The sequence below is a fragment of the Tetrao urogallus genome (assembly GCF_951394365.1).
Source record: "Tetrao urogallus genome assembly, chromosome: Z".
NCBI lineage: Eukaryota > Metazoa > Chordata > Aves > Galliformes > Phasianidae > Tetrao > Tetrao urogallus.
The window spans coordinates 41,016,038-41,042,167 of NC_136816.1; the positions used below are offsets into that span (position 1 = coordinate 41,016,038).

A 26,130-nucleotide genomic window follows, 5' to 3' on the forward strand; every position below is an offset into this window, starting at 1 on the left:
ACTTCAAAAAGCAATGCTCAGATTGAACCCCTTATTGCATGTGGCCAAAGCTACCTCTTAAGAACAAGATCGTATGCCAGCCATTTCTAGCCTCTGAACTTTCATACGTAGTAGTACTCAGCCTACAGCACTGGTGAAATTTAACTGGTGTAATTACCTATGCAATATCTAACAGATTTTTAAGTGATAAAGGTAATTTTTGTATCATCTATAGTTAATTCATGATGTTAAACAACTTCTGCATTTCATCTCAGAAGTTGCTCATTGAACTAAGTTTAAGTTCAGTAAAATGCTTCAAGACTCTCAGGAGAAAGAAGCTATTCCCAACTCCGACTCTGCGAACTCCCTTGATAAAACCGAGGATTATGCAACTCTGCTGTTCAGCTGCTGTGAGCTTGGATGTGAAAATACAGAGTTGGGTTTTGTGTGTGTGTGTGTGTGTGCGCGCACATGTGTATGCAAAAAGCTATTTATTCTGATTCTTGTTTACTTTTGTAAACTTCTCCAGTTGCATGAGCTTTCTTTCTCAATCTTTACCTCAGCAAGGTAATAAGCTCACTCATACACGAGCCATGCAGAAACTTAGCAGAAATATATCTTGGCAAATGATACTGAAACATACACTCAAATATAGCACCACAGTTTTTTCAGTTTTCAAAACTCATAAAGAGAACAGCTCACAAATTAAAAAGGGAACAGCAAACATATCCATAGCAATAACAACAGCTTTCGAAGCAGGAAGCAGAACGCATACTGCAGAAGGAAATATTAAAGCTCTGAGAATAACTTGCTGTTTGCTTTCTAGTAGAAGGGATGAGTAGCACTTTAGAGAACAACATCTTTAACCATTTCAGTCAATTCCCTAGTGTTTGTGCTGCATTATGGGTTATTCTAAAATTGTTTTCTTCAACAGATACAAAACCAGGCTGATATTGTAAAAGAAATATACCAGCACTACAGGTAAAAAGCTTCAGTAAAAAGCTGAGTTATTAAAGGAGGCAAAGGAAGAAAAATGAAAATTGGAAATCTGTGCTAAAATAAGTCATACCTCCTGGACCCATCTGCTTTGATCCTCACTGCTCTCCAGGTAAGCGCATAGTTTTCGCAGTGAAGCAGAAACGTGTACTCGTGATTCTGTTTGGCTACTGTGACTCAGAAATGAAAGAACAAGTCCCACTCCCAAAATACATCCAGTGCTTAAAAAGAAGAATTAAAAAAAAAGAAGATTAGCTATGTCTTAGCTGCTCTGAGCTTTTTTACTCCTTTTTCATCCCAAAATTATACTTGAGTGCATCTCTCTTTCACTTGCCCATCTTCCTTGTGATTTACAAATATATATACATATGTACACATGTGTATATATACATATATATATACAAAAATATACATGTATATGTATATCATATATATGGTATCTCTGATTTCCCAATTTGTTCCAGATGTTTCACTGCCAGCATATTAGACATACACCCCTGCTGTTATGACACATCTTTAAATCCACTGTTACTTCTGTCAGTACCATAATCTGGCACTGTACAGAGTGATACAGTCTATTATGTTGCAGAATTAAAGACTTCACAAATGAATTCTGGAACAAAATAAATGGCTAGTATTTCAGGATGAAGGAAGTTTAACATTTTTAAATCCTGTTACTAAGGTGAGTTTAACACGTTTCTAAATGTAGTATAAGAAAATTTAATGACAACTTTAACTGAAAATACTTTATATCCAAATCAAGCAAAAAAACTCCATAAAAATCAAAGACTGCACAGTAACTTTAAGGAAGACTACAATATATTTTCAAGTTTCTTAATAATCTGCTCTTTACCACACCCTTAATCAACAAGTATGTACCAACATTCATCATTTGCTCAATATTTCTCTAATATATATTCTTGCAAATGAAGACAGTCCTGCACATCTTACAGAATTCACCCTGTTTACAGGAAATTGGAAGGCAAGCCAGAAAACATTACTGCTTCCTGTTATTCTGAAATAAAACTCTTCAAAACTAGAGCTTCAAAAGTAGAGTTTAATATTCAACACATCGTGTTTTTCTTTGTTTATAGAAAAGGAGGAAAAAAACCCCAAATTGTTCAATACAAGGTCTATCTGCCATGTTTGTTACATGTATGCTATACTGCCACAATTTAAAGCCTACCTTTAACTTTCACCCCCTCCTCACTATACAGACGTTGACATGAGAAAATTTATTCAGTATGATCCAAGAGAAAAATGGGAGAAGTTAGCAGTCATGAATGCAACACAGTTTTTGCCTGTGTCTTTTCGAGGTAACATGCCCTTCTGAAGGTTTTAAGCATCAATCAATAGCTTTAGATGATTAGATCCTAGTTCAAGGTGTTTCTTATTGTCTCTCAAGGAAGATGACTCTTCCTGGCAACCTGCTTGGAAGCCTGATGTGGCTTATGATGCCTTGTAAAAACACACCTGGACCAAAGTGTGGCAAAGCTTCACAACCACTTCATAGAATAACAGAACTGGTTGGACTGGAAGAGAACTTAAAGATCATTGAGCTCCACTCCCCTGCCCCCCACCAGCTCAGGCAGCCCAGGGCTGCATTCAACCTGCCCTTGAACAGCTCCAGGGATGGGGCATCCACAGCTCTTCTAGGCAGTCTATGCTAGTGCCTCACTGCTCTCCGTATAAAGAATTTCCTCATAACATCTAACTTAACTCTTCACTCATTTAGTTAAAAATTGTTTCTCCTTGTCCTATCACTATTAGTCTGCATGAAAAGTCAGTCTCCCTTCCTCCTATTTAAAAGCCTGCTTTTAGTACTGAAAGACTGCAAAGAGGTTGGTCTCCCCAGAGCCTTCACTTCTCCATACTGAGCAAGTCCTGTTCCCTCATCCCCTACCTGTAGAAGATCACCTTCGTGGCTTCCTCTAAACCTACTCCAACTGTTCCACACCTTTCTTGTTTGAGGAGCCACACTCTAGCTGCCGTACTCCAGCAGGGCCTCACGAGGGCAGAGCAAAGGAGCACAATCACGTCTGCTGGCCACCCCTCTTCTGGTGCAGCTCTCGAGACAGCTGGCCTCACAGGCTGCAAGCATATTCTGCTGGCTGACGTCCAGCTTTTCATCCACTGGAACTTTCAAGTCCTCTGCAGAGCTGCTTTCGATGAGTTCTTCTCTCAGTCTGTACGCAACTGAGATCATTCCAAATTAGGAGCAGCATCTTGTACTGACCTTTTTGAACCTGATCAGGTTCTCATGAGCCCATTTTTCAAGCCTGTCCAGATCTCTCTGAATGGCATCCCTTCCTTCTGTTGTACTAACTGTGCCACCCAGCTTGGTGTTTTCAAACTTACAGAGGGTATCCTCAATCCCACTCTCTGGGCTGCTTATAAAGATGGTGCAGAGCACAGACTGCAGAATGGACCCTTGGAGAACATCACTCGTGATTGCTCTGGATATAGAGCTGCTGACTGCAGTCCTCCAGTTGCAACCATTTAACCTATTTCTTATCCATCAAATAGTCCACCACTGAAATCCATATCTATCCAAATTAGAGATAAAGATGTTGTGTGGGTCAGTGTTAAAAGATACCTTAGATGGCCAGGTAGATGATGTACCATATTAACATATGCTTAGCCACTTGAAACCATTTGAAATACTTTTGCCCTTTTAAAATATTATGAATTTCATTTGTTTTCTTGCTTGCAGTTGAAGACAGAGTACTGATTTAGGAGCATTACTCTCGCAGTGTGAACTCTCACTTTTTTGAACAAGAAACTATTTAGAGTGCTACAGTATCTTAGATTTAAACAGGTTCTTACAGACTTGAGTGAACTCTTGCCATGCTATAGCATTGGTGCAGGAAAAGAATGACTCCTTTTACTCATTATTTATTAAAAACAGCACTTCTTTAAGATGACAATTCTCTTAATCAGGCAAAGAAATAGTATATGTAAACAATGTTCCTTTCAAGACTTGACATGATCAGTGAAGAGTGGTTGTGTATCTCCAGCTTGCATACTGTGCACATTAATAAACCTCTTTATCAACTAAAGACTCAAGGCAGGAGAAAAAATGTTACAGCCTCTTTCTCAGTATCTTTCAATATGTGAGATGTGTCAACACTCTAGAGAAGCATGCTCTTGGATAGAAAAACACATTTTCTTAAAGAGTCAGGAGGTATACCACATTTGGGTTTGCCTTCCACCACACACCAGCACAAGTCTCTGTGACAAGGTGGCAGAAACGTTTTCCACATCATGGTAGGATGATGAACTACCCCTGGGTGTCTGTCATCTCTCCTGGAACACTAATGAACATAACTGACTATGAAGCAGCTGTAGGAGAGAAAATGAGTAGTGCTGGCATTCAGGGAAAAAAAGAGCCCTCCCTGATTTCTACAGCAGAAGAAATTCTCAGAAAACTTAGTATGTATTTAAAAAACTAAAATAAAACAGTGTCACCAGTTGAGAACTGTTGAAACACACACATAAGGTTGACCCAAGGCATACGACCCACAATCAGTTGTGCCTGTCATCCTGCTGTAAAGACCATTGCTATAATAATGCCATTTTTGGACAACAAGTCTGTCACATTTACAGCTCTACACGTGCTGTGTAGTGGAAGGGTGAGAGACAGCGGCATGAGTTGAGACATGAGAGGCTCAGACTGGAGTCAAAGAGAAGCTTTTTCCTCACCAGGATGGCCCTGCCATGGAACTGTAGCCCAAGCAGGTCAGACCTGCTCCAGACTGTGAATTTCAAACCCTGAAAGTCTTGAGTAATGCAGTCCAACCTGACAGCTGAGTCTGTTTTGGGAATGTGATGTGGACTTCCCAAGATCCTTGCCAACCTGCAAAAGTTCATGATGCTATGAAAGTACAAAAACAACAATCTCCTTATCTTATTTCTATGTTCTTCTCCACAAAATTTAGGAATAGAAGTTTGAATTAAAAAAAATGGAGTTCAAAATAAAACAAAATATAATCAGTAAGGTAACAAACTCACTTGTACTCCAGACTGGAGTCAAAACAACAGTCTTCTAGTGCATCTAGGGACTTCATTAGAACTAAGTTCATCTGTTGACCAGGTAACTCACTGCAAAACAGAAAAAAACAAAAAAAAATAGAAATATGGTTCTGTTCTTCAAATCATACAGGACATTAACCTTCTGCTAAGATGGAATATGTCACTAAATAAAAATATTTCTTGCTGTAATGGGTTCTCACACTGGCCTGTAAGCAATGACTGTAAAACCAGCCATTTGTGTTACTTTCAGGTAAACTTATTCATATAATTATGCAAGTAATACAAATATATTTAGACCTAAGTCAGTGCCTGTTATTGGTACAAAACTCAGAAAGAAAGCTAGCATCAGGAGTTTATAAAGTGAAAGAAGACAATTTTTATACAGTGAATGAAGGCCAATAATAGAGAAAACATGAACTCAGCTAGACTGGTAGCTATTTGTAAGAGGATTTCATGTATATTTATATTTTAAGGTATTAACTCTGGAAATCTGTCTGTCTCTCTATCCATTTGCCTAATACACTGATAAATCAAAGAAAGGTCTATCTCTCATTCCAAAGATGTCATAGGAACTCCCCCTTGCAAAACATACCCACTGCTGTCTTTATGAACAGGCACGTTTAATAAAAATTATCTCTATGATTTGATATTACCTATTGCAGCACACACCAAGAATGTGGTGCCAGTCAGTGTTTGGAAGAGTATTTGAGATTGAGTTTTGAAATCAGGTAGTGAAGTAGAAGAATAAAAATGGATTTGTTTCAGTTCATAAGAGGTTTGTTTGACTCCTTTTAATGTTCTGCTGCCTTTTTTTTTTTTTTTTTTTTTTTTTTTAGATAAATGTCAACACCAAACTAAAGAAATTAAACAAAACAAAATAAAGGCTGATATACACCAAAATACTAATGTTGTTTGTTACACACTTAAGAGCATTCTAATGTTTGTTAGTATCTCAATTGTCATCACTGACTTTAATTATTCATGGACAGTGCATTGGCTCTTGAATTGGATGCAGGAAGCTGACACCAAAGAATGAAAATCAGTGCGGAGTCATGCTGCATGATCTTTAACAGCACATTTGTTTCAGAAACACTAACTTCATAGAGTAAATTAATAACTGACAGACAAATCTTTCTGATACTTTTGATAATGCAGTAGTTAAACATTATGTGTACACAGACAGATGAACTTCCTAGTAGTCACTACGTGGACTAGTACTAGAAGGAAAGCTACACCTCAGATGCTCTGGAATCGTTTAAAATTTGTGACCTTAGGCCAGTGAGGCCAATCTTCAGCACTGCTGCAGCAACCCATCTGAAAGACAGTCCATTAGACTTTCAACAGTGGAGCTCTGCCCTCACATAGGTAACATGATGCAAGTGCATACTACTCAAGTGTACAGGATATCACTTTGAAAGGGACAAGTAAGATCTGTAAATTATTTTACAATTAAGCCTCCCAGAGCATCTGGTACACTTTAAAGATATGTAAGCAATCAACTGTCAGGTTGCATATGCACCTAAAGGATATAATGAAAATTAATCAATCACTCTGAAGGAATGCCAGCAAAATATCCAAAATAACAGAGTTTGGGGGAAAAAAGCCATTATAATAAAAGACATTTTATAAGAAATGTTGCAAAACACCTCATAAACATTTGCCTATGACCTATAATTACTATATTCCCTAGAACATAAAGCTGCAGGCAGGAAAAAGTAGAAAGTCATTTCCACACCCACATTACACATAGTAAGCCTTACCTGACTTTTTCTTCGCACAAACGTGAGATAAACATCCCCAAAGCAAGACCCATGTGGATTTGAACAGCTTGAGACTCATCAGCATTTGGTTTCCCAGGTAACCTGGCGGTCAGCATGTTCAGGACTTCCTCAACCTTCTCCTTGCATGATACAACGATAACTGGCACCAGAAGAGACAAAGCAGTGGCTGCACAGGAACGAGCTATAGCACTAGCAGTATTTTCACCAGAATAGGATTTCTAGAAAAAGATTTTCAGAAGATTTACTTTTTATTTCCTGAGGAGGAAATAAATTCCTTTTCAGATAGTAACATTCAGTACTTCTGGAATTTAAAACAAATATCCATTCAGTGTATTTAAAAAAATATATATTTTATAAGTGAAATATGAGCCACTTCAAATGCCCATTTAAAAAATAACAGTATATATTAAACAGTATTGTTCCCAAAAGCAGGAGTTATAAAAAAACTGCTTAATGCCAAACAATTACTTGAGTCTCCTCACATTCAGCCAGTCTAATGTTTAACACTGCATTTGGTTTGATGATGTATCCCCTAGCAGTGATGATAGGGGCCATGTGCCAGAGCTGCTTTCAAAACATTCTTCATTTATGCAGTATTATCTTCTCATATGATTTTTATTATTTGTTAATAAAAACAAAAGCTCAAGGAAAACTCAAATGATTTTATAAGATGACATACTGAAATGAAAAAAAAAAAGAAAAGTGTTGTTTGACTTGCCTACATTACATCTGTATTTCCCATATTACAACTCCAGAGGGACCTTGACAAACTTGAAAGATAGGCCTGTGTGAACCCACTGAGGCTCAACATAGCAAAATGCAAGATTTTACACCTGGGTCAGAGTAATGTCAGGTATGTATACAGACTGGGAGAAAAAATCCCTGAGAGTAGACCTGCAGAGAAGGATCTGGGGGTCCTGATGAATGAAAAACAGAACATGAACCAGCAGTGTGCTCTTGCAGCTCTGAAAGCAAATGGTATCCTGGGCTTCATCTGAAGAGAGGTGACCAGCAGGGACAGGGAGGTGATTGCTCCTCTCTACTATGCCCTTGTGAGGACCCATCTGGAGCACTATGTCCAGGTCTGGGGCCCCCCATACAGGAAAAATGTGAAGCTGTTGGATAGGGTCCAGAGGAGGGCCACAGAGACGATCAGAGGGCTGGAGCACCTCCCCTATGAAAAAAGGAGGGGAATCAACTTTTTACATAGGTAGACATAGTGCTGGAACTAGGGGGAATGGTTTTAAGCTCAAGGAGGGAAGGTTTAGATTGGATGTCTGGGGGAAGTTCTTTACTATGAGAGTAGTGAGGAGGTGGAACAGGCTGCCCAGAGAGGTTGTGGATACCCCATCCCTGGAGGTGTTCAAGGGCAGACTGGATGGGGTCCTGGGCAGCCTGGTCTAGTATTAGATATGGAGGTTGGTGGCCCTGCCTGTGGCAGGGGGTTGAAACTTGATGATTCTTGGGGTCTCTTTCAACCCTGGCCATTCTGTGATTCTAACTGCTACAGGGAAACAGAATCAGAAAACTCCAGACAAAGAATTCCCTGTACAAAATACACATACGCGCTCTTGCTTTCAATGCCACAGCTCATACCTGGTAGAACCACGGGAAAACTTGTCCTTTAGGGCGATAACGGCTATTCACGATACTAAAGAGAGTCTCTATAACCATATAAATCCATTGCTGCATAGGAAGAAAATCTGGTACAGTCTGAAAAATATCAAACCCAAACAGTCATTGTTAATTTTTCTTAAATTGGGTTCTGAACAGAAGCTCAGCAGCTGATGTTCCAGCTATGATCCATGCGTAATGAAATTTTGTTACCCTTATGCACAGCATGTTTTATTTGACAACACCGACCTTTCAGACACCACTTTTGAACAGATTATTCAGTTAAAGCAAGCAGCTGCCAGAGATCCCCACAACAGCATCAAGAAAAAAAAAACAACAACAAAACACATTCATAAATCTGAACTCTGACAGCTTGTCTGCAAGTTGAAGTCTTCACGAACTCTTTCAGACTAAAACATAATTTTAATGTAGCTAGAAAAACTCAGTATGGCTAGTGAAGTAACTGCAGTGTGGTTATAAAGTATGACAGTCTACAAGAATGGTTAGGCTAACTATGTTATGTATGTCTTACCAAAATCCGACAGGAAAACCTGAATTCTAATGAAGTAACTATTACATACAAGGTGTCAAAGGACATCTGAAAAACAAGACTATTTCTCCCCACGTTCTTTTAAAGGCTTGGCCAGTAACAGAGGATATTAGAAAAATAAACCCTACACAGCCCAAAACAATCAGCAACTTCAGTTTGCACTGTCACAAAAGCTATAACTTATCCATGTCATAAGTAATCTATAGTTCAACTGCTTCTACCTAAAGATGGAACCTTGAAGTGTAATCCATTTTTCTGCTAATAGACTTATTACACGTGGTTCAAAAGCTGTTTCACTCTGGGTAGAAAACAAATAACTTCGGGGAAAAACTATGGCAAAACAGTGCATTTTTCTCAGGTGTAAGGAGTAGCATGTTAACTAGTCATAACAGTAGGAACAAAATAAAGATGAATGGCTACCCAAGTACCCAAACTATGTAAAAAATGTCTCAAACTCTGAGGCAGAAGGAGTCAGTCGTGTAGCATTTCAGCATGGGAATGAGTTATTGACATGTTTTTACAAAATGAGGAAAAAAAGCTCAACCTCTCCCTTGCAGTCATATTTTGCATTTCCACACAAGTCATTTCACTTTTTTTGAGATCAACTGTTCATATAAATCATATGCATTTTGTGACAGTGTAATAATCTTTACCATTAGCCAAGCCAAAGGTTTCATTCAAAACGCCCTCCAAAGACATCAGGTAAAAAAGACCAAACAAGTTAGTATCTAAGAAAAGAGTCTGGTTGGGCTCCAGTGTTCACTACGCCTTCATCTCATATGACAAAGCTAGCACATGTTTCTTTGCAGAAGCTGCCTGCTTGCTTTGACTGAAATCACCAAGCTGCTTTCACACAGATCACACAGCAATTACAAGATCACAATATCACTCAACAGTGTGAAATCTGAATTTCAACACATGAAGTACTTCATACTCACTGAATCCTCAAACATACCTGGTCATATTATTTAACTACATTCCACTAAAAAAAATTTATTTCCCAGACTGACTTACCTCAGGCATGCCTTCAGTGTCTGAGGAAAGGCTGCTTTCATATTTGGCTACAGCAGCTGCAAGACCAGTCAAGGCTAAAATAGAGTTTCCTTTCACCACTGGGCTTTCCCTAGACACAAAAAAGGCAAAGAACAGTCAAGAGGCATAACAGACATGCAGGCAACCAAACAAGCATCTCAACAAAGGAAAGTTAAGTTACCAGGTCTTCAGGACAGAAGGGCTTTGCACCAAGCAACTTCACTGGGCTCTTTTCTAGCTCAAGAAATGTTTAACATATTTCATCTTAACATATAATATATACAAACAGCTGTGTGCTACCAGGGCCATCTTGCAGATCAACTGCACTCATGGGAACACATTTATCATAGCTAGTACCATTTTTAGATAGGATGACAAAAAAAGCTCTTCAAATAGAGACTGTTAGGTGCCAAAACAGCATCCGTTTAAGGAGATTTAGTAGAGCCCTATCACTGAAAACTTAAAAAAAGTTTTGAATGACTTTCCAATGTTATGAAACATTCATATGATGGACAGTATGAACATCTAGTACAGTGCAAACCTTACTTTTACTGTTAAAGAATTCAGGAAAAAAAAATCTGCCACTTGAGAATATGATATAGAAATAACTATATTCAGTTTCATGAAAAGATATCCATTTTCCATCATTTTCAGAAATATAGCATAATAGCAAACGACCAATACACCTTCAGGAGACCACTGAAAGCCTTACACTAGAACAATATAAATTGTTATATATTCTGCATTAGTCTTGCATTTACAAAAACTTCCTCAACTCTTGCTATAGACATAAACACCTAATCCACAAATTTAAGCATTTGTTCCTGATCTAAATATTTCATTTTCACAATGAAAATATACTCTGGATTTCTACATTTTCTCTCCTATAAAAGACATCTTACTGGAATGTCACTGACCTTTTCCACACATTGAAAGTATTTCCTTACAGACAACAGATAACAATAAATATTTATAATTAGGTACTCAGATAAGAGATACCTATAAACAATTACAATTAAGTGTTTAGTTAAGTTTGTTGTAAACTCCTAAATCTCTTCCCTTAAACAATTTCCTCATTTATGTTACAGACTTTTTTGCTGCTATCAAATTTTAAGAGACTATATATATTTCATGAAGTACATAAGAGTAATTGCTTAATCTATATTCTCATAAAAGCCAAATGCTTTGAATTTAATGAAAGTACAAATCATCATACTAACAATGGGACACAGGAGGGGTCTTACTCTTCACTGAAAATATAGAACCAATTCAATTAAGTATTTTCTTAAAATCAGTAAACACAAGAAGTCCTAGAGACGTGACCTATGCACTGGAAATCTTTCCACTGTTACCTGAAGAAAATTCTACACCCTCTCCCAAAACTGGAAATGCAACTACCTTAAATAGTTTTGCTAGTGAACGTTTATGACTAAAATTGATGTTTTCACATTGAGACACAGATTATTACATATTTGATGTTTATTATTTTATTCCTCTTTCCAATACCTTAACACATGTATTTATTGAGTAGATTAAATATCAAATATATCTCTCAACTTCTTTAAGTGACTCCTCTCAAAATAAGCTGACAGGCAAGGAAACTGAGCAGCTGGGAATATCAGAACAATGCGAAGTCAAAAATAGAAAAAAAAGTTCAAGTCTTGATTCAAACATCCTGAACCTTCAGACAGGTTCAGTATTAGTCTTAGTATCAGTCACAGTATTATTCCAAACCTAGTCTCTTCTACATTTACAAGACTACTAACACTGAAATGGTCTGTGAGATTTCATGGCAATTCTTCAGCTGATTACGTTTTTATGATTTAAGATTTTTTAAGCACTTGCTCTTCTGAGGAATGATTGTTTCTAACACTTTTTCTCAATCTGGTGTAAATGGCCAGTTTCCAGTTAACCATGGGCATGCAGAAGGAGACAGCTATCAATGGAGAGTGATAGGAGCAAGTCAAGCCTTCTTATGAAGAAATGCTAAGATATTGTTTTCAATCCACGTGTCAATTCTAATAGCAAATTAACAAGCCTGTCACAATCTGAAAACACATAAGTACTTGTCTTTGGAGGCATTTGGGCACAGAAAAGATAGCTGGAAGCAGCGTAGCTCTGAAGAGCCAGCGCTCCACTACAGACCAGCCAACTTTTATACGCATTAAGGAACTGGAGGCAGAGTTTGCTATTTAGAAAAGAAGCGACTAATAGTGTATACAGTTGTACATAAGTTTTACCCAAAGCATTAGGCATCAGCCTTTCTAGTAGTGTAGTCAGTGATAAAATGCTCAAAGAACAATGTGGGCAAGAGCTTCTTTGTTGAGCACCAGCCACATGAAAATATGAAACTGGCAGAGAGACAAATACAGGAACTATTTTACATTATCTACCACAACAAAAACTCATTCTCATCTCTAGTAAATAAATCATTCTTACTTTGAAGCACCTTTGATGGCATCTGTCAACATATCTCTAACCCTGCAAGAGAAACAAAGAATTCAAACCACTGTTACACTACAGTATGAATTCAGTTGATTTATGCCTTACATGTGTCCTTTTTCACATGGTTCAGAAAATTTATTGCAAAATAATCACAGGTATTAAAACTGTATTAGCACTCACCTACCACTCCATGTTCCTTCATGCTCATGTAGACCACCATACAAAATTTCTTTTTTTTTTTTTTTTTTTTTTTTTTTTTCAAAAGGCAGGTTTATACAGTAGCAATAAATCTGTTAAATCTCCTGTCACAAAGACATTTCCAAATCACTGCACTATAATTTGGCACAATAAATAAGTATGTTTTACAACAAACAACTGTAACAATCTACACAATACTTACTATTCTCCTGAAAACGACTATGGATAGTTATGCTGCTAGGGAGTATAGTAATCTGGATCTACTTAAACAAAAGCAATAGGAATAGCTACAGTTTCTTGCAAACGACTAATTATTTTATAATACACAACTCTTCTGTCTTTGCTTAGTTTTGCATTCATGTTAAGACAGAATCAGAGATGGAATGAGCCTTCTATCTTGTCAGGTTTGGGTGAAGAAAGATCTTGTGTACCACAACATACACCAATCCATACATCCTGCTCATGGCTGTCATTTTAGACAAAAATATATCTTCCAGTTGCAAGTTCACAACACATAACTGAAGGTGAAATAATGTGACAGAAAAAGAAAAATGCATGCCTCATAAAACAGGACTTACATTTTCAAGACTGAGTCATGTCACTCAGCCTTTGAAGGCAATTCAGTCACGGTTTCCTCCTACATATGCTGTTTTATCCTACTGTTTCAAATGCACTTAGAAACATCAACACCAATCTAAATATCGATGCAAAATTATGTTTATGTTAAGTATTAGTTTATATCAAGTTGTTTACAGGTGGGCTAAATCTGGAGGGAACACAAACACTTAATGGGTACTGGAGCTGGATGAAACACAAGTACCTAAGTATATAGAACAGAGCGTGCATCATATGTTTAGTTTTAAACAGTATCTTCAGCTTACTGTATGAACTGAGAGGTCTGTTTGTTATCACATGTCACTCTGTGACTTACATTTCTTACATAAATCCATTTTCAGGGAGGCAGCTTTCAAAATCTCTACATCAAAATTTTGCTTTTTTCTATAATCTCTGTACTTTAACACAACATATGATACATACAATTTTCATCCTTCCAGTTGCTCACACTGCAAAGTTTTGAACAAAAAAGAAGGGAAGGTACCTCTGAACTTGTGAATACTAGCATCCTTGCTCACTGTCCCTCGGTAACTTTTTTTTTCTTCCCCCATAGGGATATTTTTCTTTCTTTTTTTTTTTTTCCATTAGTACTTATACAAACAGTTAAATTTGCAAAATTAAAGGCTTTCAAGTCCTCTTCTGTCCTGCATTCTAACAGGCAGGCAATTCCTTACCAGAGCCATGCTGTAAACTGCTTGTATTGCACATCTTCAGGATCCTCTTTTCCATGTTTCAATTGCATTTCAAGCTCTGCTTGCCTTCCCTGCAGAATCACAGCATAAAAGAGAAGTAGATCTTAGGTGGTCAATCATAAGACTTTTTCAGGAAACACCTAGATAACTAACCTTTTACTTGAGGGCTAACTCTCAAATTAACCAATTGCTTTTGATATGAGACCCCACTGTAATACACAACATCTTATGTACAAGAATTTGTGATTTTTCATTCTGAGAAAAAAAAAATAATGCAGATATCACGAATCATAGAATCATAGAAACATTAAGGTTGGAAAAGCCCTTCCTTTCACCAATATTTCCCACTGAACCCTCAGTACAACATCTAAATGTTTCTTGAACACCTCCATGGATGGTGACTCCACCATGTCCCTGGGCAGCCCGTTCCAGCACCTGGCCACTTTTTTGGAGAAGTATTTCTTTATGTCAAATGATCAAAGATACTGAGCAATTGCTCACTTAGTTTGTGGAAAGAAACATGCACCTCTGGGGAGTGGAATATGTACAAGCAGAGAATTAAATATAGAAGCCTATACCTAAAACAGTTTATGAAAGCAAAATATTACTTCCTTGATTCACTACTTTAAAAAGTTCCTCATCCTTTTCCTTCTTATGACCTCAGCCTTCTTTTACTTCAGTTTTCTTTTCTCTACATCAAAGGAGTTGATATGATGTGTCTACGAAGTTTTATCTAAATGTACGAAGCAGCTTACCCTTACCCTCATTCTCAAACCTTGATACAACTACAGCTTAACTTGTTTGGGTTATCATTTGCTGCTTCTTACTCGGTTATTATGTCTTAAGTGAAAAACGTAGGCATATAAGCTGTGTTTCTTACATACTAAACACTGTAAATCCTGATGTCCCTTGAAAGGTGTTCTCCAACTACTAGAGACTAAAATAAAAGGTATGACACACTGACTAAGTAGATATCTGCATAATATCTGTCTTCTGGTGTCAGAATCATAGAATATCCTGAGTTGGAGGATCACTGAATGACTCCAACGTCTGGCTCCACATAGGACCACCCCAAAATAAAACCATATGTCTGAGAGCGTTGTCCAAACACTTCTCGAATGCAGAAGCACAATCTCTGATGAGAAATTCCTTGGCTTTATAGTGTGTTTAAATCTATTACAATTTTCTTAAACAAATAAACACTGGCTTAAGATCAAGATTAAATCAAGACCTGTGGGATCACAATGAAAACGAGTTCAGTCCCAAAAACATGCTGAATTTACAAACTGGCTAAACTGGCAGAAGAGCTTAAACATTTGAACAGACGTACTACAGACAAGAGAACTTCCCCATGTAAAAGAGAAAATATCCTCACGGAAGTGCCTTGATAAACTGCAGACAGAGCAATTTACCCTTGGTTAACAAACCATGGACTCTACAAACCCCTTCCTCCAAAAAATGACCCAGACTAGTCACACTGTATTGTAGTCTCTGAGTCAGCTCAGGTAAGATATACCATAGAAACACAAGAAGTAAATATACTAGATCTCAGCTTAAAAAAAGATTATTACTGAGAGACCTCAGAAGTTGCTCTAAAAAAAAAAAAAAGAAAAAAAGCCAGGAAATCCTAGAGAAGCTTTCAGAAACAAGCCTGGTAAATGCAAGATTTCTCATGGAGTCAGAGGGGAAGAAGCAGAAAAAGCAAGTAATTATATGCAAGCTACAATGGCCCCCTCTGTAGTTAAGACCTAAAATGACAATCTGAAAAAGCACTGCTTCCTTTATAATGAAGGTCAGTCTAGAAAATGTTCCCAAATATCCCAGGTAAAAGTTGTTTTGAAAAATGTTAGAGAAGTGTATGTTCTACTCCACAGTAAATGGATAGGTAAAGCTTTTTGAATTTGCTCAGCAGTCTGATCTGCTTATGTTGGAAATAGCTGACAAGGCCTGGAAATATAAATCAATAAGCCCTTCTAGTACTACAGAGGGAGATTTCTAAAAAGGAGTTATTTCTTACAAGTTTTTACGTTATTCTCCTACTGAGAAGAACAAATGACTGCTTTGCTCTAGATACCACATCAGTTAACCTAATGAAAGAGAAGTTTAAAGGTATTTCTTATCATTAATTCGGTTGGAAAAATCAAGAGATGATTTTCTCACAATATAAGATACAGTAAAAGACAATATGATTTCCTCACATTTATTCAGCATGCAATGTTAGTTAATAATTTCTCAATATCTTCCAACCTTTAAGTGGTAATGTTATCTGAAAATTCCTATTCAAAATAATAGGATAGAGTTCTAGCTGAAGTTTCACATTCTAAAAAGTAAACTGCAACTGGAATTGACTGTATGGGAACTTGACACAGGAACAAGAATGCAAGGACCAGAACTGTAAACAGGAATTATGTTTCTTCCAGTAATTTCAGGCTGTGCTGCTTGAAGAGTAGTTTTTATTTCCTTTTCCACAAATGTTATTAAACTCTTCAAGCTTCACTTTTAAATTGCTGTCAATCACATGGATGCTCTCGCTGGAAGAAATGAAGACACGTGCACCTTGAATGAGTGTTAATATGCACAGTATTCTGTACCTCACAATTACCTGTAGGACTGCACTGTAGGTTCGGCTCATAAATCCCAACCAAGACTGCGGCAGCAGTATAGAGCGGTGCCATTCAGAAGGCTGAATGTTAACCTGTGCAACACACAAGAAAGGACAGAAATGGTTATATTAAATCTAACATATGCAAAACATATGTTCTTCAACCTGTGATCTGCGGGCAAAATTTTGCTAACATGTGCATGTCACTATACATTCCTGTGGGAAATAAAAATGGGTAATATTTTTTGTTCTCCTCTTCCTGGTTTTATCCACACCAAGTTCCTTCTCAATTTCAGTACCCAGGCCATTCAATACTTCAGACTGTTCATAATATAACTGATACCAGAGAGAGCACTGTAGTCATACATAGCAATAAGCAAAACACTTTGTAGCAGTTGTAGGCAAAAAATGCACACACGACAGAGATGATGGAACAGTTTATGTTTGCCATCACTTTTGTACCTCTTAGGTGCCTCTAAGAGCTTTAAACAGATGTGAAATAAATACAAATACTCGACAACCTAAATACAGGAGTGATTACTGAAAAGGAATCAAAAAAATAATTGGGTTTGATACAATTATGTCAAAGCACACATTTCAAATCTCCTATAAATAGTTAACAATAAAAAACAAGGAATTGGAAGGTCCTAGGTTCCTAGGAAGAACCATTTTAAAACAAACTGGAGGAAAGCAATACTACCTCAATGACAGTTTAAATAAATATGCAGCAACTGTCCCTGTCTACTTCCAAATCTCACATAGGTATGGCAGCCTCTCACAAAACTGGAATGAATGACTCAGACAACTATACAATCTAATGAATGTACATAGTCAATCCACAAGAACCCAAGGTTGCTCTCTTCAGTAAGTGCTAAGGCAAACAGTGACATGAATACATTCTCAATACATACTGAAAAACAGAAATGAAATCTGAATTTCAATAACAATCCATTTTCTAGTCACTGGTAGCTTAACAGTAAGTAGAGCAATAGATTAAACACGAGGGCCATAAATTCAAGGCCACTAAAAACCAGTTCTTTTGTAAATCTCAGACTCCTGAATGACATGTATCTTCTCTCCTAATTTGCCCAACATGGACCTTATAAAATCAAAAATCATCAATTCACAATACTGTGTAGCAAAACTAATAAACATAATCTTCATTCTCTCTCTCTCAATCTCTCTCTCCCCCCATGACCACCTTAGTTGCAGTAACATTCAATTAAAATAAGAATGTCTTATTTGGGTGTCTTTATTTACAAACCTGTGTTTTCAGATTAAAAAAAAACAAAACAAAAAACGATAACCTCTGCAATTAAACTGCATTGTTATGTCTATTTATATTCTATCATGACTATGGAGAATTGATCTTCACTGATGCTGTTCAACTATTCCTAGTATTTGCCTCTACCAAGATGATGAAAAAATGCCATCACAGCCATTTGGACTCCACAGAAAATCTCAGCTCTTTCTGGGGTAACAAGCTTTTAATAACAGAAAGGTAAACTTGTCAACCTAAGGTGAGATGGGATGAATATATTTCAGCAGCCTCTGTTTAAGTCCTGCACTTTTCACTTCTAAATTAAAAACATGCCAGACTCCTTGACTTACAGAAAAACTCGCCCTATAACTATGATTAAACAAAGTGTGAAGTGATACAGGTTGGTTTGTTTAACAAGAGATCAATTTGTTTAGCAAAAGGGATCCATAAGTGGTAGTTCTAAAACTTGCCATTTCAACCTTAGCAGGTGAAGTCTTTTCTTCAGTAATTTTGCACTGGAGACATAACAGAATACTTTATCTTTTGCCTCAGTAGGTGCAAGGACATCTTCCTCAGATTCCACATATGCTGTTTTCAAGGTTGCTCACTCTGGCCTAGTAAGCAATGGAAATTCTCCAAACTGGAGAGATGCAGCTGAAAAATTAGTCAAAAGGTGGTGAAGCTGATGGTGGAAAACAGGGAAGAATTAGGTGGGTACTTGACCACCCTAGATACTCCTGGGCATGCCCAAAGGGACATGAGCACATATCTATGAGTCCTTGAAAAAGAATGAATATCTATGCCTATGTACTGCATATGTATGCCTTAACTGTTCAGAGGTAGAATCTGAAGTCAGCATGCAAGCTTGCTTGTCAAGTCGCCTGGTAGGAACCGTGAGGAATAAAGGAATGCCAGTTTCTAACCACACTGGATTTAGAGACTTATATTCCCAGATTTCAGATGACAAAAACCCATCCAGAGCTAGTAGCCTGCTGGGAGTAAGCCTGGCAAGATTGTTATTTCTTCTTTAGATTCCTCTTTATTTATTATGAAGACTAGCCACTGTTCAATATGTAAAATACTCCATGTTTCAAAGCATGTAAAGCTCTTCTTTGTCACGTCTCCAGTGGCATCCTCTGAATAATCAACCTAGATAAGTAAATAAACTTCCCTTGCTTGTTAATTATCTGTGTTCTGCTTTCATCTCTGCTTTATGCCCCTCATGATTCACACAGAGCAGATAATATTATTTCTTTATATGGTTCTATGCTAAGGCTTCATTCCAACTGTAATCATGTCAACTTAAAAGTAACTACAAATACACCTATACAAGTGAATACAATCCAAAAGTAAAAGAGATGACATACTTCTCCATAAATCCCATGAACACTGCAGAAAAAACATCCTTAAATGCATCATTAACACTAGTGCTTTTTTTCAAAAATTTTATTCATGCATCCTGTCTCACCTCTGCTTATCAAGTTATTCAGCATGTTGACGACCAAAGGGTCCAGTCAGAACTGCCGTAGGTTCCCACAGCATCTGCAGAAACACCAATCTCACTCTTTGTCTCTACTCTGATACTGTTTTAGACTTCAGCACGAAACTAGAAAAATCTGAGTGAACATTATAAGGTTCATCAGGCAATCCATATTTGTCTGAGGAAGAGCAGGCCTTCAAGACACATAATCTGCTCACACAGGAAAAAGAAAGCTTTATGTATATTTTTGCATTTCAATACAGTTTCATCTGAAACATATTAGTAGCACATCTTGTCTAAAATTTGCAATGTGCTTGATGACCAGCAGAACTGCTAAGCGACTACTGATGAATTAATAAATATTTAATGAATTTATAGTGCATGAGAGAAAGATTGAGAAAACAGAACCACAACACAAAGAACGCTCAAGTAACTGAACACAGTGTTAAAGATTAGCAGGTAGAGTTGTGTTGATACTCAGTATTCAGTACAAGATACCAGCTGTCTTTATTTTTCCTCCTTACTTTTCTTCAGTCATTGGATACACAGTGGTTAACAGCTAGTGTTGAATAACTAGCAATAACTGAGGCAGTGAGAAATACCCTGAGCAAGGAGCTAGTCATCTGAGTCTGCTGACTGATGCTTAAAACCTTCAGATGGACATATCAGCTTGAAGACACGCAAGCAAAGACTGTGTTGACCAAAATACAGAGAGGAAGCTCTGACAAACAACAGGAGATACTACTGCAGTACTTGAGTGCTTCTGAACACATATCACATTCTTCTGCAACACCAGAAAGTAATTTCAAATGAAAACAGTCTGCATGCTTAAAAAGTGCACTCTCAGTAAAAAGTAAACATCATGACATGCATGAGTTTTCTTTCAGCACCATCATCTTTACGCTGCCACAAATCTTTGTACACTGCTCACTTGGCACTGAGACACTGGTAGCAGAGGGCACACAAAACATCAGTGAATCAAAGACTGTTTCTATCACTTCTTGGGTATCTAATTAAGATAACACTATTTAAAGAACAAACCGCAGGGTCTAGAATCAGAAATATCAAAATTTATGACCCATCTTAAAATTTGTTCTTTGGCAGAAATACAGTGAAATCCAATGAGTTCTTTTACTAAGCACAATAGGTTTCCACCTAGATAGTCCACCTACTCACTGGTCCCTAGATTCAGCTCATCTCACTAACAAATAAGTGGCTATGGAAATGTGTTTGAAACTTAATTCATGTCAGTGAAATGCCTGTGTGAATTTAAACACTCCTCTCACACAAGGACATATAAAATGTAGCCTCAGAGACCTCATAAATACAGCTAGCATTACATTTCCATATCAACAAAGTAGTGTTGCAACATCTCTTTGCTTCTCAAATCTTGCTCAGAGGTTCTTTTTTAACATTCTTGTATGTGTAAACTTCCAAACACTCCTGCCTGTCTTCCTTTGTGGGAAAATACTTGTCATTCTTCTCTAAGCCACAATGGACTGAAGAGGAGGTTATCAAAAACCTGTCAACAAACTTACTTGTTGAACACTGTTTCATCACTGGAGGAGAAACATTCAGTAAATTCATTAGTGGAAGCCAGCACAAAATGGTCCATAACGTGAATAACATCCTCTGAAGTATCTAGGCACAAAAGAATACACTGCAGAAAATTCCTTTCTAGAATTACCATCTGAAGTGCTTCAGGGACAAGGTTTAAATACGTCCTTGGATCTCTCGATTATATTAAAATCAAACCAGAAGGAACATAGAAAAAGCTGTTCCAAGGTGTATATCATCATAGCATGCTTAACACAAAAACAGGGATTGTTTCTTTTGTGAGCACGTAGAATGTCTAACATGATTATTTGTTAAGCAGCATATTTATCACTATACTACACACAAGTAGTGCTCAACTGTGCAATAATGTCTGCAAGTGTTATTATTATGGCAATGTAACCATCGTATTTACAATGAATAGTAAACACTTGAATACCGATGAACATGCAAAGGCCAGACCATATTCCTTCTGCATTTTAAAAATACTGCACCACTTCAGCCTGTCAAAGCCACTATTTACAACATCTGCGTGCCAAAAGCAGCCTGTCTTATAAGCTTTTTGCATGAAGCATAAACTGCTCCCATCATCTCCATTAAAGAAATACAAGGTGGCTGGGTAGGTAGGTAGATTGTAGACCATCTATTGCAGATTGACATCTGTCTCTGTTCAAAGACCTGTTTATTAATTTCTGTGGCTCTTTTTCCAGTTCAGAGGGCTCAAAATGATGAGATGCTGTATCCCAGCCCACTGATGGGATATAGACATTATGCGCATCAGGTTTATGTGCATTATGTGTTCGGAAGTTTGCCCTAGGTAAAAGAAGCGAAATTCAGCATAGTACACAGCATCTGTCTAGAAACTTTAGACAAGCTATGTTAAAGACAGGTTTGCTAGGGATGGAACTAGCCAGTTAGCTCCAAAAGAGTACCAGTAGAAATATAATGTGAACAGTCAGGAGTCAGGATATGAGGGCAAAGCCAAGACAGAGCCAAGCCGACACATCTCAGGATCAGAACACAGCCTCTCTAGATTTTCCACTGCATACACACGTGCTCAGTGTCAAGCTTTCAGTTTGCAAACAGTAATCTCAAACTCCTTGCTCGCAAGCTTCCAACTAAAACCCCTTGTTATAGTTATTTATATAATAATTTATGAATAACACTGTTTTGTTTCAGCAGTTCATTGATATCCTTAAGGAACTCTGCAGCAAGTGAGCTCCAGACCTGTTGTGCGATAGTGACGGACCAAAATCAGCACCCAGACATATTCCCCCCACAAACCATACCACATTCACTCCACTTCTTCCAACTTCTGTAGCAAGTGCAGTGTGACATCTCCTTTAATTACACAGGGTTGTTTCAGTCTCAACACACAAAGCATTCTGTGTTCTTTCATGTGAAATAGCCTCCAGTCAAATAATATCTAACAGCACAAAACTCCCTGGGCATAGAACAGAGAGAGGAGGGATCATAGGACTGTTCAAGATTTCTATCCTTGAAAAATAGAACAGAAACTGGTATTGCTGTGGGTGAAAAAAAATTATCTTTAAAATGCCAAGCTATTCATACACTGTTTTTATTTATGGGTATTCTGCCTAAGTCAGAATATAAATTTTACATTTCTTTAAAAAATCATAATCTATGATAGCCCCGGGCAATTTGTTCTAGTGAGTAGTAGCTACCCACAGCAGGAAGGAATTAGATGATCTTTAAGGTCCCCATCCAACTCAAGCCTTTCCTTGGTTGTGTAACTGTATGGCATTGTAACAGCTCAGGGAGTTGCAACATTGAAGAGTCAGGATAGAATAGCAAGTGTTGGTAATAATCAAAGAATCACCAAGGTTGGAAAAGACCACCAGGATCATTTAGTTCACCCATCCACCTACCACCAATATTTCCCAGCTAAACCATGTCCCTTAGTACAACATCTAAATGTTTCTTAAACACAAGACATAAATGTAATCTCCCCACTGAATCCCATCATTGCTCAGTCTTTCTATTCAACTAGAAGTGGTGAGACACAGCAGGTATAGGCAAGCCTAAGTAGTTCCGCAAGTCAGACAAAGGCAAAGGACAATTTCTGCTGATTCTGATTTTGGAAGAGGTACTACAGCAGTAAACACTCAAAAACGTTCAATTAAAGTTAAATGTCCCTCACAGCACCTTTAATTAATTATGATACATTCACACATGTCACTGCTTTAGCTACTTCCTAATTATCACAAAAAAACAAGTGTAAAGGAAGCACAATATGTATGGAAAGGCATAAAAAAAAAAAAAAGCCAGCAACTTACCTCGTGAATGAGGGCTACCAACATTTGCTGGAAATTGCGTCCTCTGCTAGCCAGAAAGCGATTAATAGGCTTGCCATCTCTGCCCATATGGACTGGGAGGTCATAACACAACAACATGCCAGCTTAAAGAAAGAGAGAAGGAGAAAAAAAAAACTTCAGTAGAAAATACTCATGATAGTTTAGAAGTCTTGCATATGACAGCTGAAAACTCAAAAAGAAAGTTAACTAAATACAGTCAACAATCCAAGAGCCTACCCAGCCTATGTAATCATAGGCAAGCAACCTAAGACAACACCGTCTCTTAAACTGATTCACTCTGATTCTAATCTGAGAAATAACTGGGTGAAAGTGTGCATAACTGCCTAACTCCAAAAGAGGAACAGCCTACCTGCAAGGCCTGGCGTCATTCCTGGTTGTTTGTTCCTCTCATACATTTTCAACAAGAAATTTGGAACACCTGCCACAGTTTTCCCCTGGTCTGTGCGTGTGGCCCCTCCTCTCAAAGCAGAATGATACACACCTCGGGGCATGTTGGTCATCTCCTGTTTGACTAGAGATGTTGCAAATTCTTCAAATGCTAGATGAATCGCAAGGAAAGGAACAGAGATAAAAGGGACATCAGAGTTGATAACTGGGAAAACAAACCAATAATGAAAAACCCAAGATGACTGACATTTGTGCCTCAAGGCAGATTTGCTAATCTAGTAATGATATTCAGATGAGAGCTCATGGTCAAGGAACTGAGAACCCTTGGCAAGTCTCTCTGAAACCACATTTGCTGCCACTGTCACTTCAAATGGCACTAAGTCTTATCATATGTGCAGATGGAGAAGAAAAACAGCCTTAACTATTCCTTGAGCTATTCCTGAAATGTATCTTTTTACCTTTACACTGCTAAAGCTGACACAGTCTGGCAGAAGAACAAGTGAGAACATAGTAAAAAATATAGTCTCTGAAACTTCACTGTTTTTAAACAGATTTAAAAAGAGAGTGCAAAAAGAGTACATGGAAAGATAACGTCTGTGCATTCAAGGAATACACAGTAAAAGAAGTATTACCTTGATTTCTATAACTATAGCAGTAGATGCTGAGTGCTGCGTGCTTAAGTTATGCATTTTGTGGTCTAGCTGGGCTCTAAATTTACAGAACTAATAAAATGTTACTATTCATTTGTATAGTGGATCTGAAGGCACATGTTAGCAAAAAGGTGTTTCCGAGCTGTACCATCAATGTACATAACTGTACGGTGTTACTATACTGCAGCTAAGAGTTGGCATCATACCTGAACATTGCAAACTTGGTACCTTCAAGAGTCTGTCAGTGCTTTTGTTATATAACTAAATTTTAAGGAGATTTATAACAACTAAGCTTGAAACTTTGTCATACAAATTCCCAAACTAAATACAGCCTTGCTTTGACTACACTGAAAACAGTGGAGACTAAATTCACTTATATCCTTCATTGGACCCAGAAATACCTATATGAGCTTGGAATATATTTCCAATTCCAATACAATATTTTATACTGGAGCTTCTAACATTTACATTTCCTATTTTCATGATGGTTACATAATTTTTAGCAATATTTTTTTCCAAATCAGCTTCATAACCCTTTTCAACCCAGGCCATTCTATGATTTTATGATAACAGAGTAGTAGTAAATCTGATCAGTAATAAATCTGATAAGTCTTTGTGTTATAGCAGGAAGGGAAACTATATATATAAGACCAACATCCTTCAGAGAAAAATGTCAGAATTCACTGTAGTAAATTGGAATTGCAGCATGTTCTAACTAATGGCCATAGAAAGTTTACTTTTACTGTTTTCTAATTTTTCTCAGCTCTGTTGCAGAAATGCATCCTGTAGATTTGCAGTTTCAGATATTTTCCTCACACAGAGTGGGAGAACTCTTGGAAAAACAAAAGAAAATCCCGCAATTTAATAGTATTGCCAGAACCAGGACCATCTTATTTTTGGAGCTTGTGTTTTAACTGCAGTTACCATAGCAGATGTGACCCATCTGGTGGATGAGTGACCCATCTGGTGGATGAGGGAAAGGCTGTTGATGTGGTCTACCTAGACTTCAGCAAAGCCTTTGACACCGTCTCCCACAGCATTCTCCTGCAGAAGCTGGCAGCCCGAGGCTTGGACGGGTACACTCTTGGCTGGGTAAGGAGCTGGCTGGAGGGCCGGGCACAGAGAGTGGTGGTGAATGGAGTCAAATCCAGCTGGCGACCGGTCGTGAGTGGTGTTCCCCAGGGGTCGGTGCTGGGGTCTGTCCTCTTCAATATCTTTATTGATGACCTCGATGAGGGCATCGAGTGCACCCTCAGTAAATTCGCAGATGACACCAAATTGGCTGGAAGTGTGGATCTGCCTGGGGGTAGCGAGGCCTTACAGAGGGATCTGGACAGGCTGGAGAGCTGGGCTGAAGCCAATGGGATGAGTTTCAACAAGGCCAAATGCCGGGTCCTGCACTTCGGCCACAACAACCCCAGGCGACGCTACAGGCTTGGGGCGGTGTGGCTGGAGGACTGTGTAGAGGAAATGGACCTGGGGGTATTGATTGATGCTCGGCTGAACATGAGCCGACAGTGTGCCCAGGTGGCCAAGAAGGCCAATGGCATCCTGGCTTGCATCAGAAACAGCGTTGCAAGCAGGAGCAGAGAGGTGATTGTTCCCCTATATTCAGCACTCGTCAGGCCGCACCTCGAGTACTGTGTCCAGTTTTGGGCCCCTCACTGCAAGAAAGATATTGAGGCCCTGGAACGTGTTCAAAGGAGGGCAACAAAGCTGGTGAGGGGTCTGGAACACAGGCCATATGAGGAGAGGCTGAAGGAGCTGGGAACATTCAGCCTGGAGAAGAGGAGGCTCAGGGGAGACCTCACTGCTCTCTATAACTTCCTGAAGGGAGGTTGTAGTGAGCTGGGGGTCGGCCTCTTCTCTCGTGTCATTAGTGATAGGACCAGAGGGAATGGCTTCAAGCTACGGCAGGGGAGATTC

The 26,130-nt window shown here is 38.2% G+C and overlaps 1 protein-coding gene across 1 annotated transcript in view; it reads right to left on the minus strand.

The window, feature by feature from the left end:
• Positions 1–26,130, minus strand: part of FOCAD (focadhesin) — a gene marked incomplete at both ends in the record, with an annotated part of 91,915 nt that overhangs the window by 19,927 nt on the left and 45,858 nt on the right. Inside the window, 10 exons of the mRNA XM_079548912.1 lie at positions 1,049–1,196; positions 4,987–5,076; positions 6,768–7,006; positions 8,385–8,501; positions 9,967–10,075; positions 12,424–12,465; positions 13,917–14,005; positions 16,537–16,629; positions 23,129–23,250; positions 23,517–23,705. Coding sequence (XP_079405038.1) covers positions 1,049–1,196; positions 4,987–5,076; positions 6,768–7,006; positions 8,385–8,501; positions 9,967–10,075; positions 12,424–12,465; positions 13,917–14,005; positions 16,537–16,629; positions 23,129–23,250; positions 23,517–23,705 — 1,238 coding nt within the window. The remainder of the gene's footprint in view (positions 1–1,048; positions 1,197–4,986; positions 5,077–6,767; positions 7,007–8,384; positions 8,502–9,966; positions 10,076–12,423; positions 12,466–13,916; positions 14,006–16,536; positions 16,630–23,128; positions 23,251–23,516; positions 23,706–26,130) is intronic.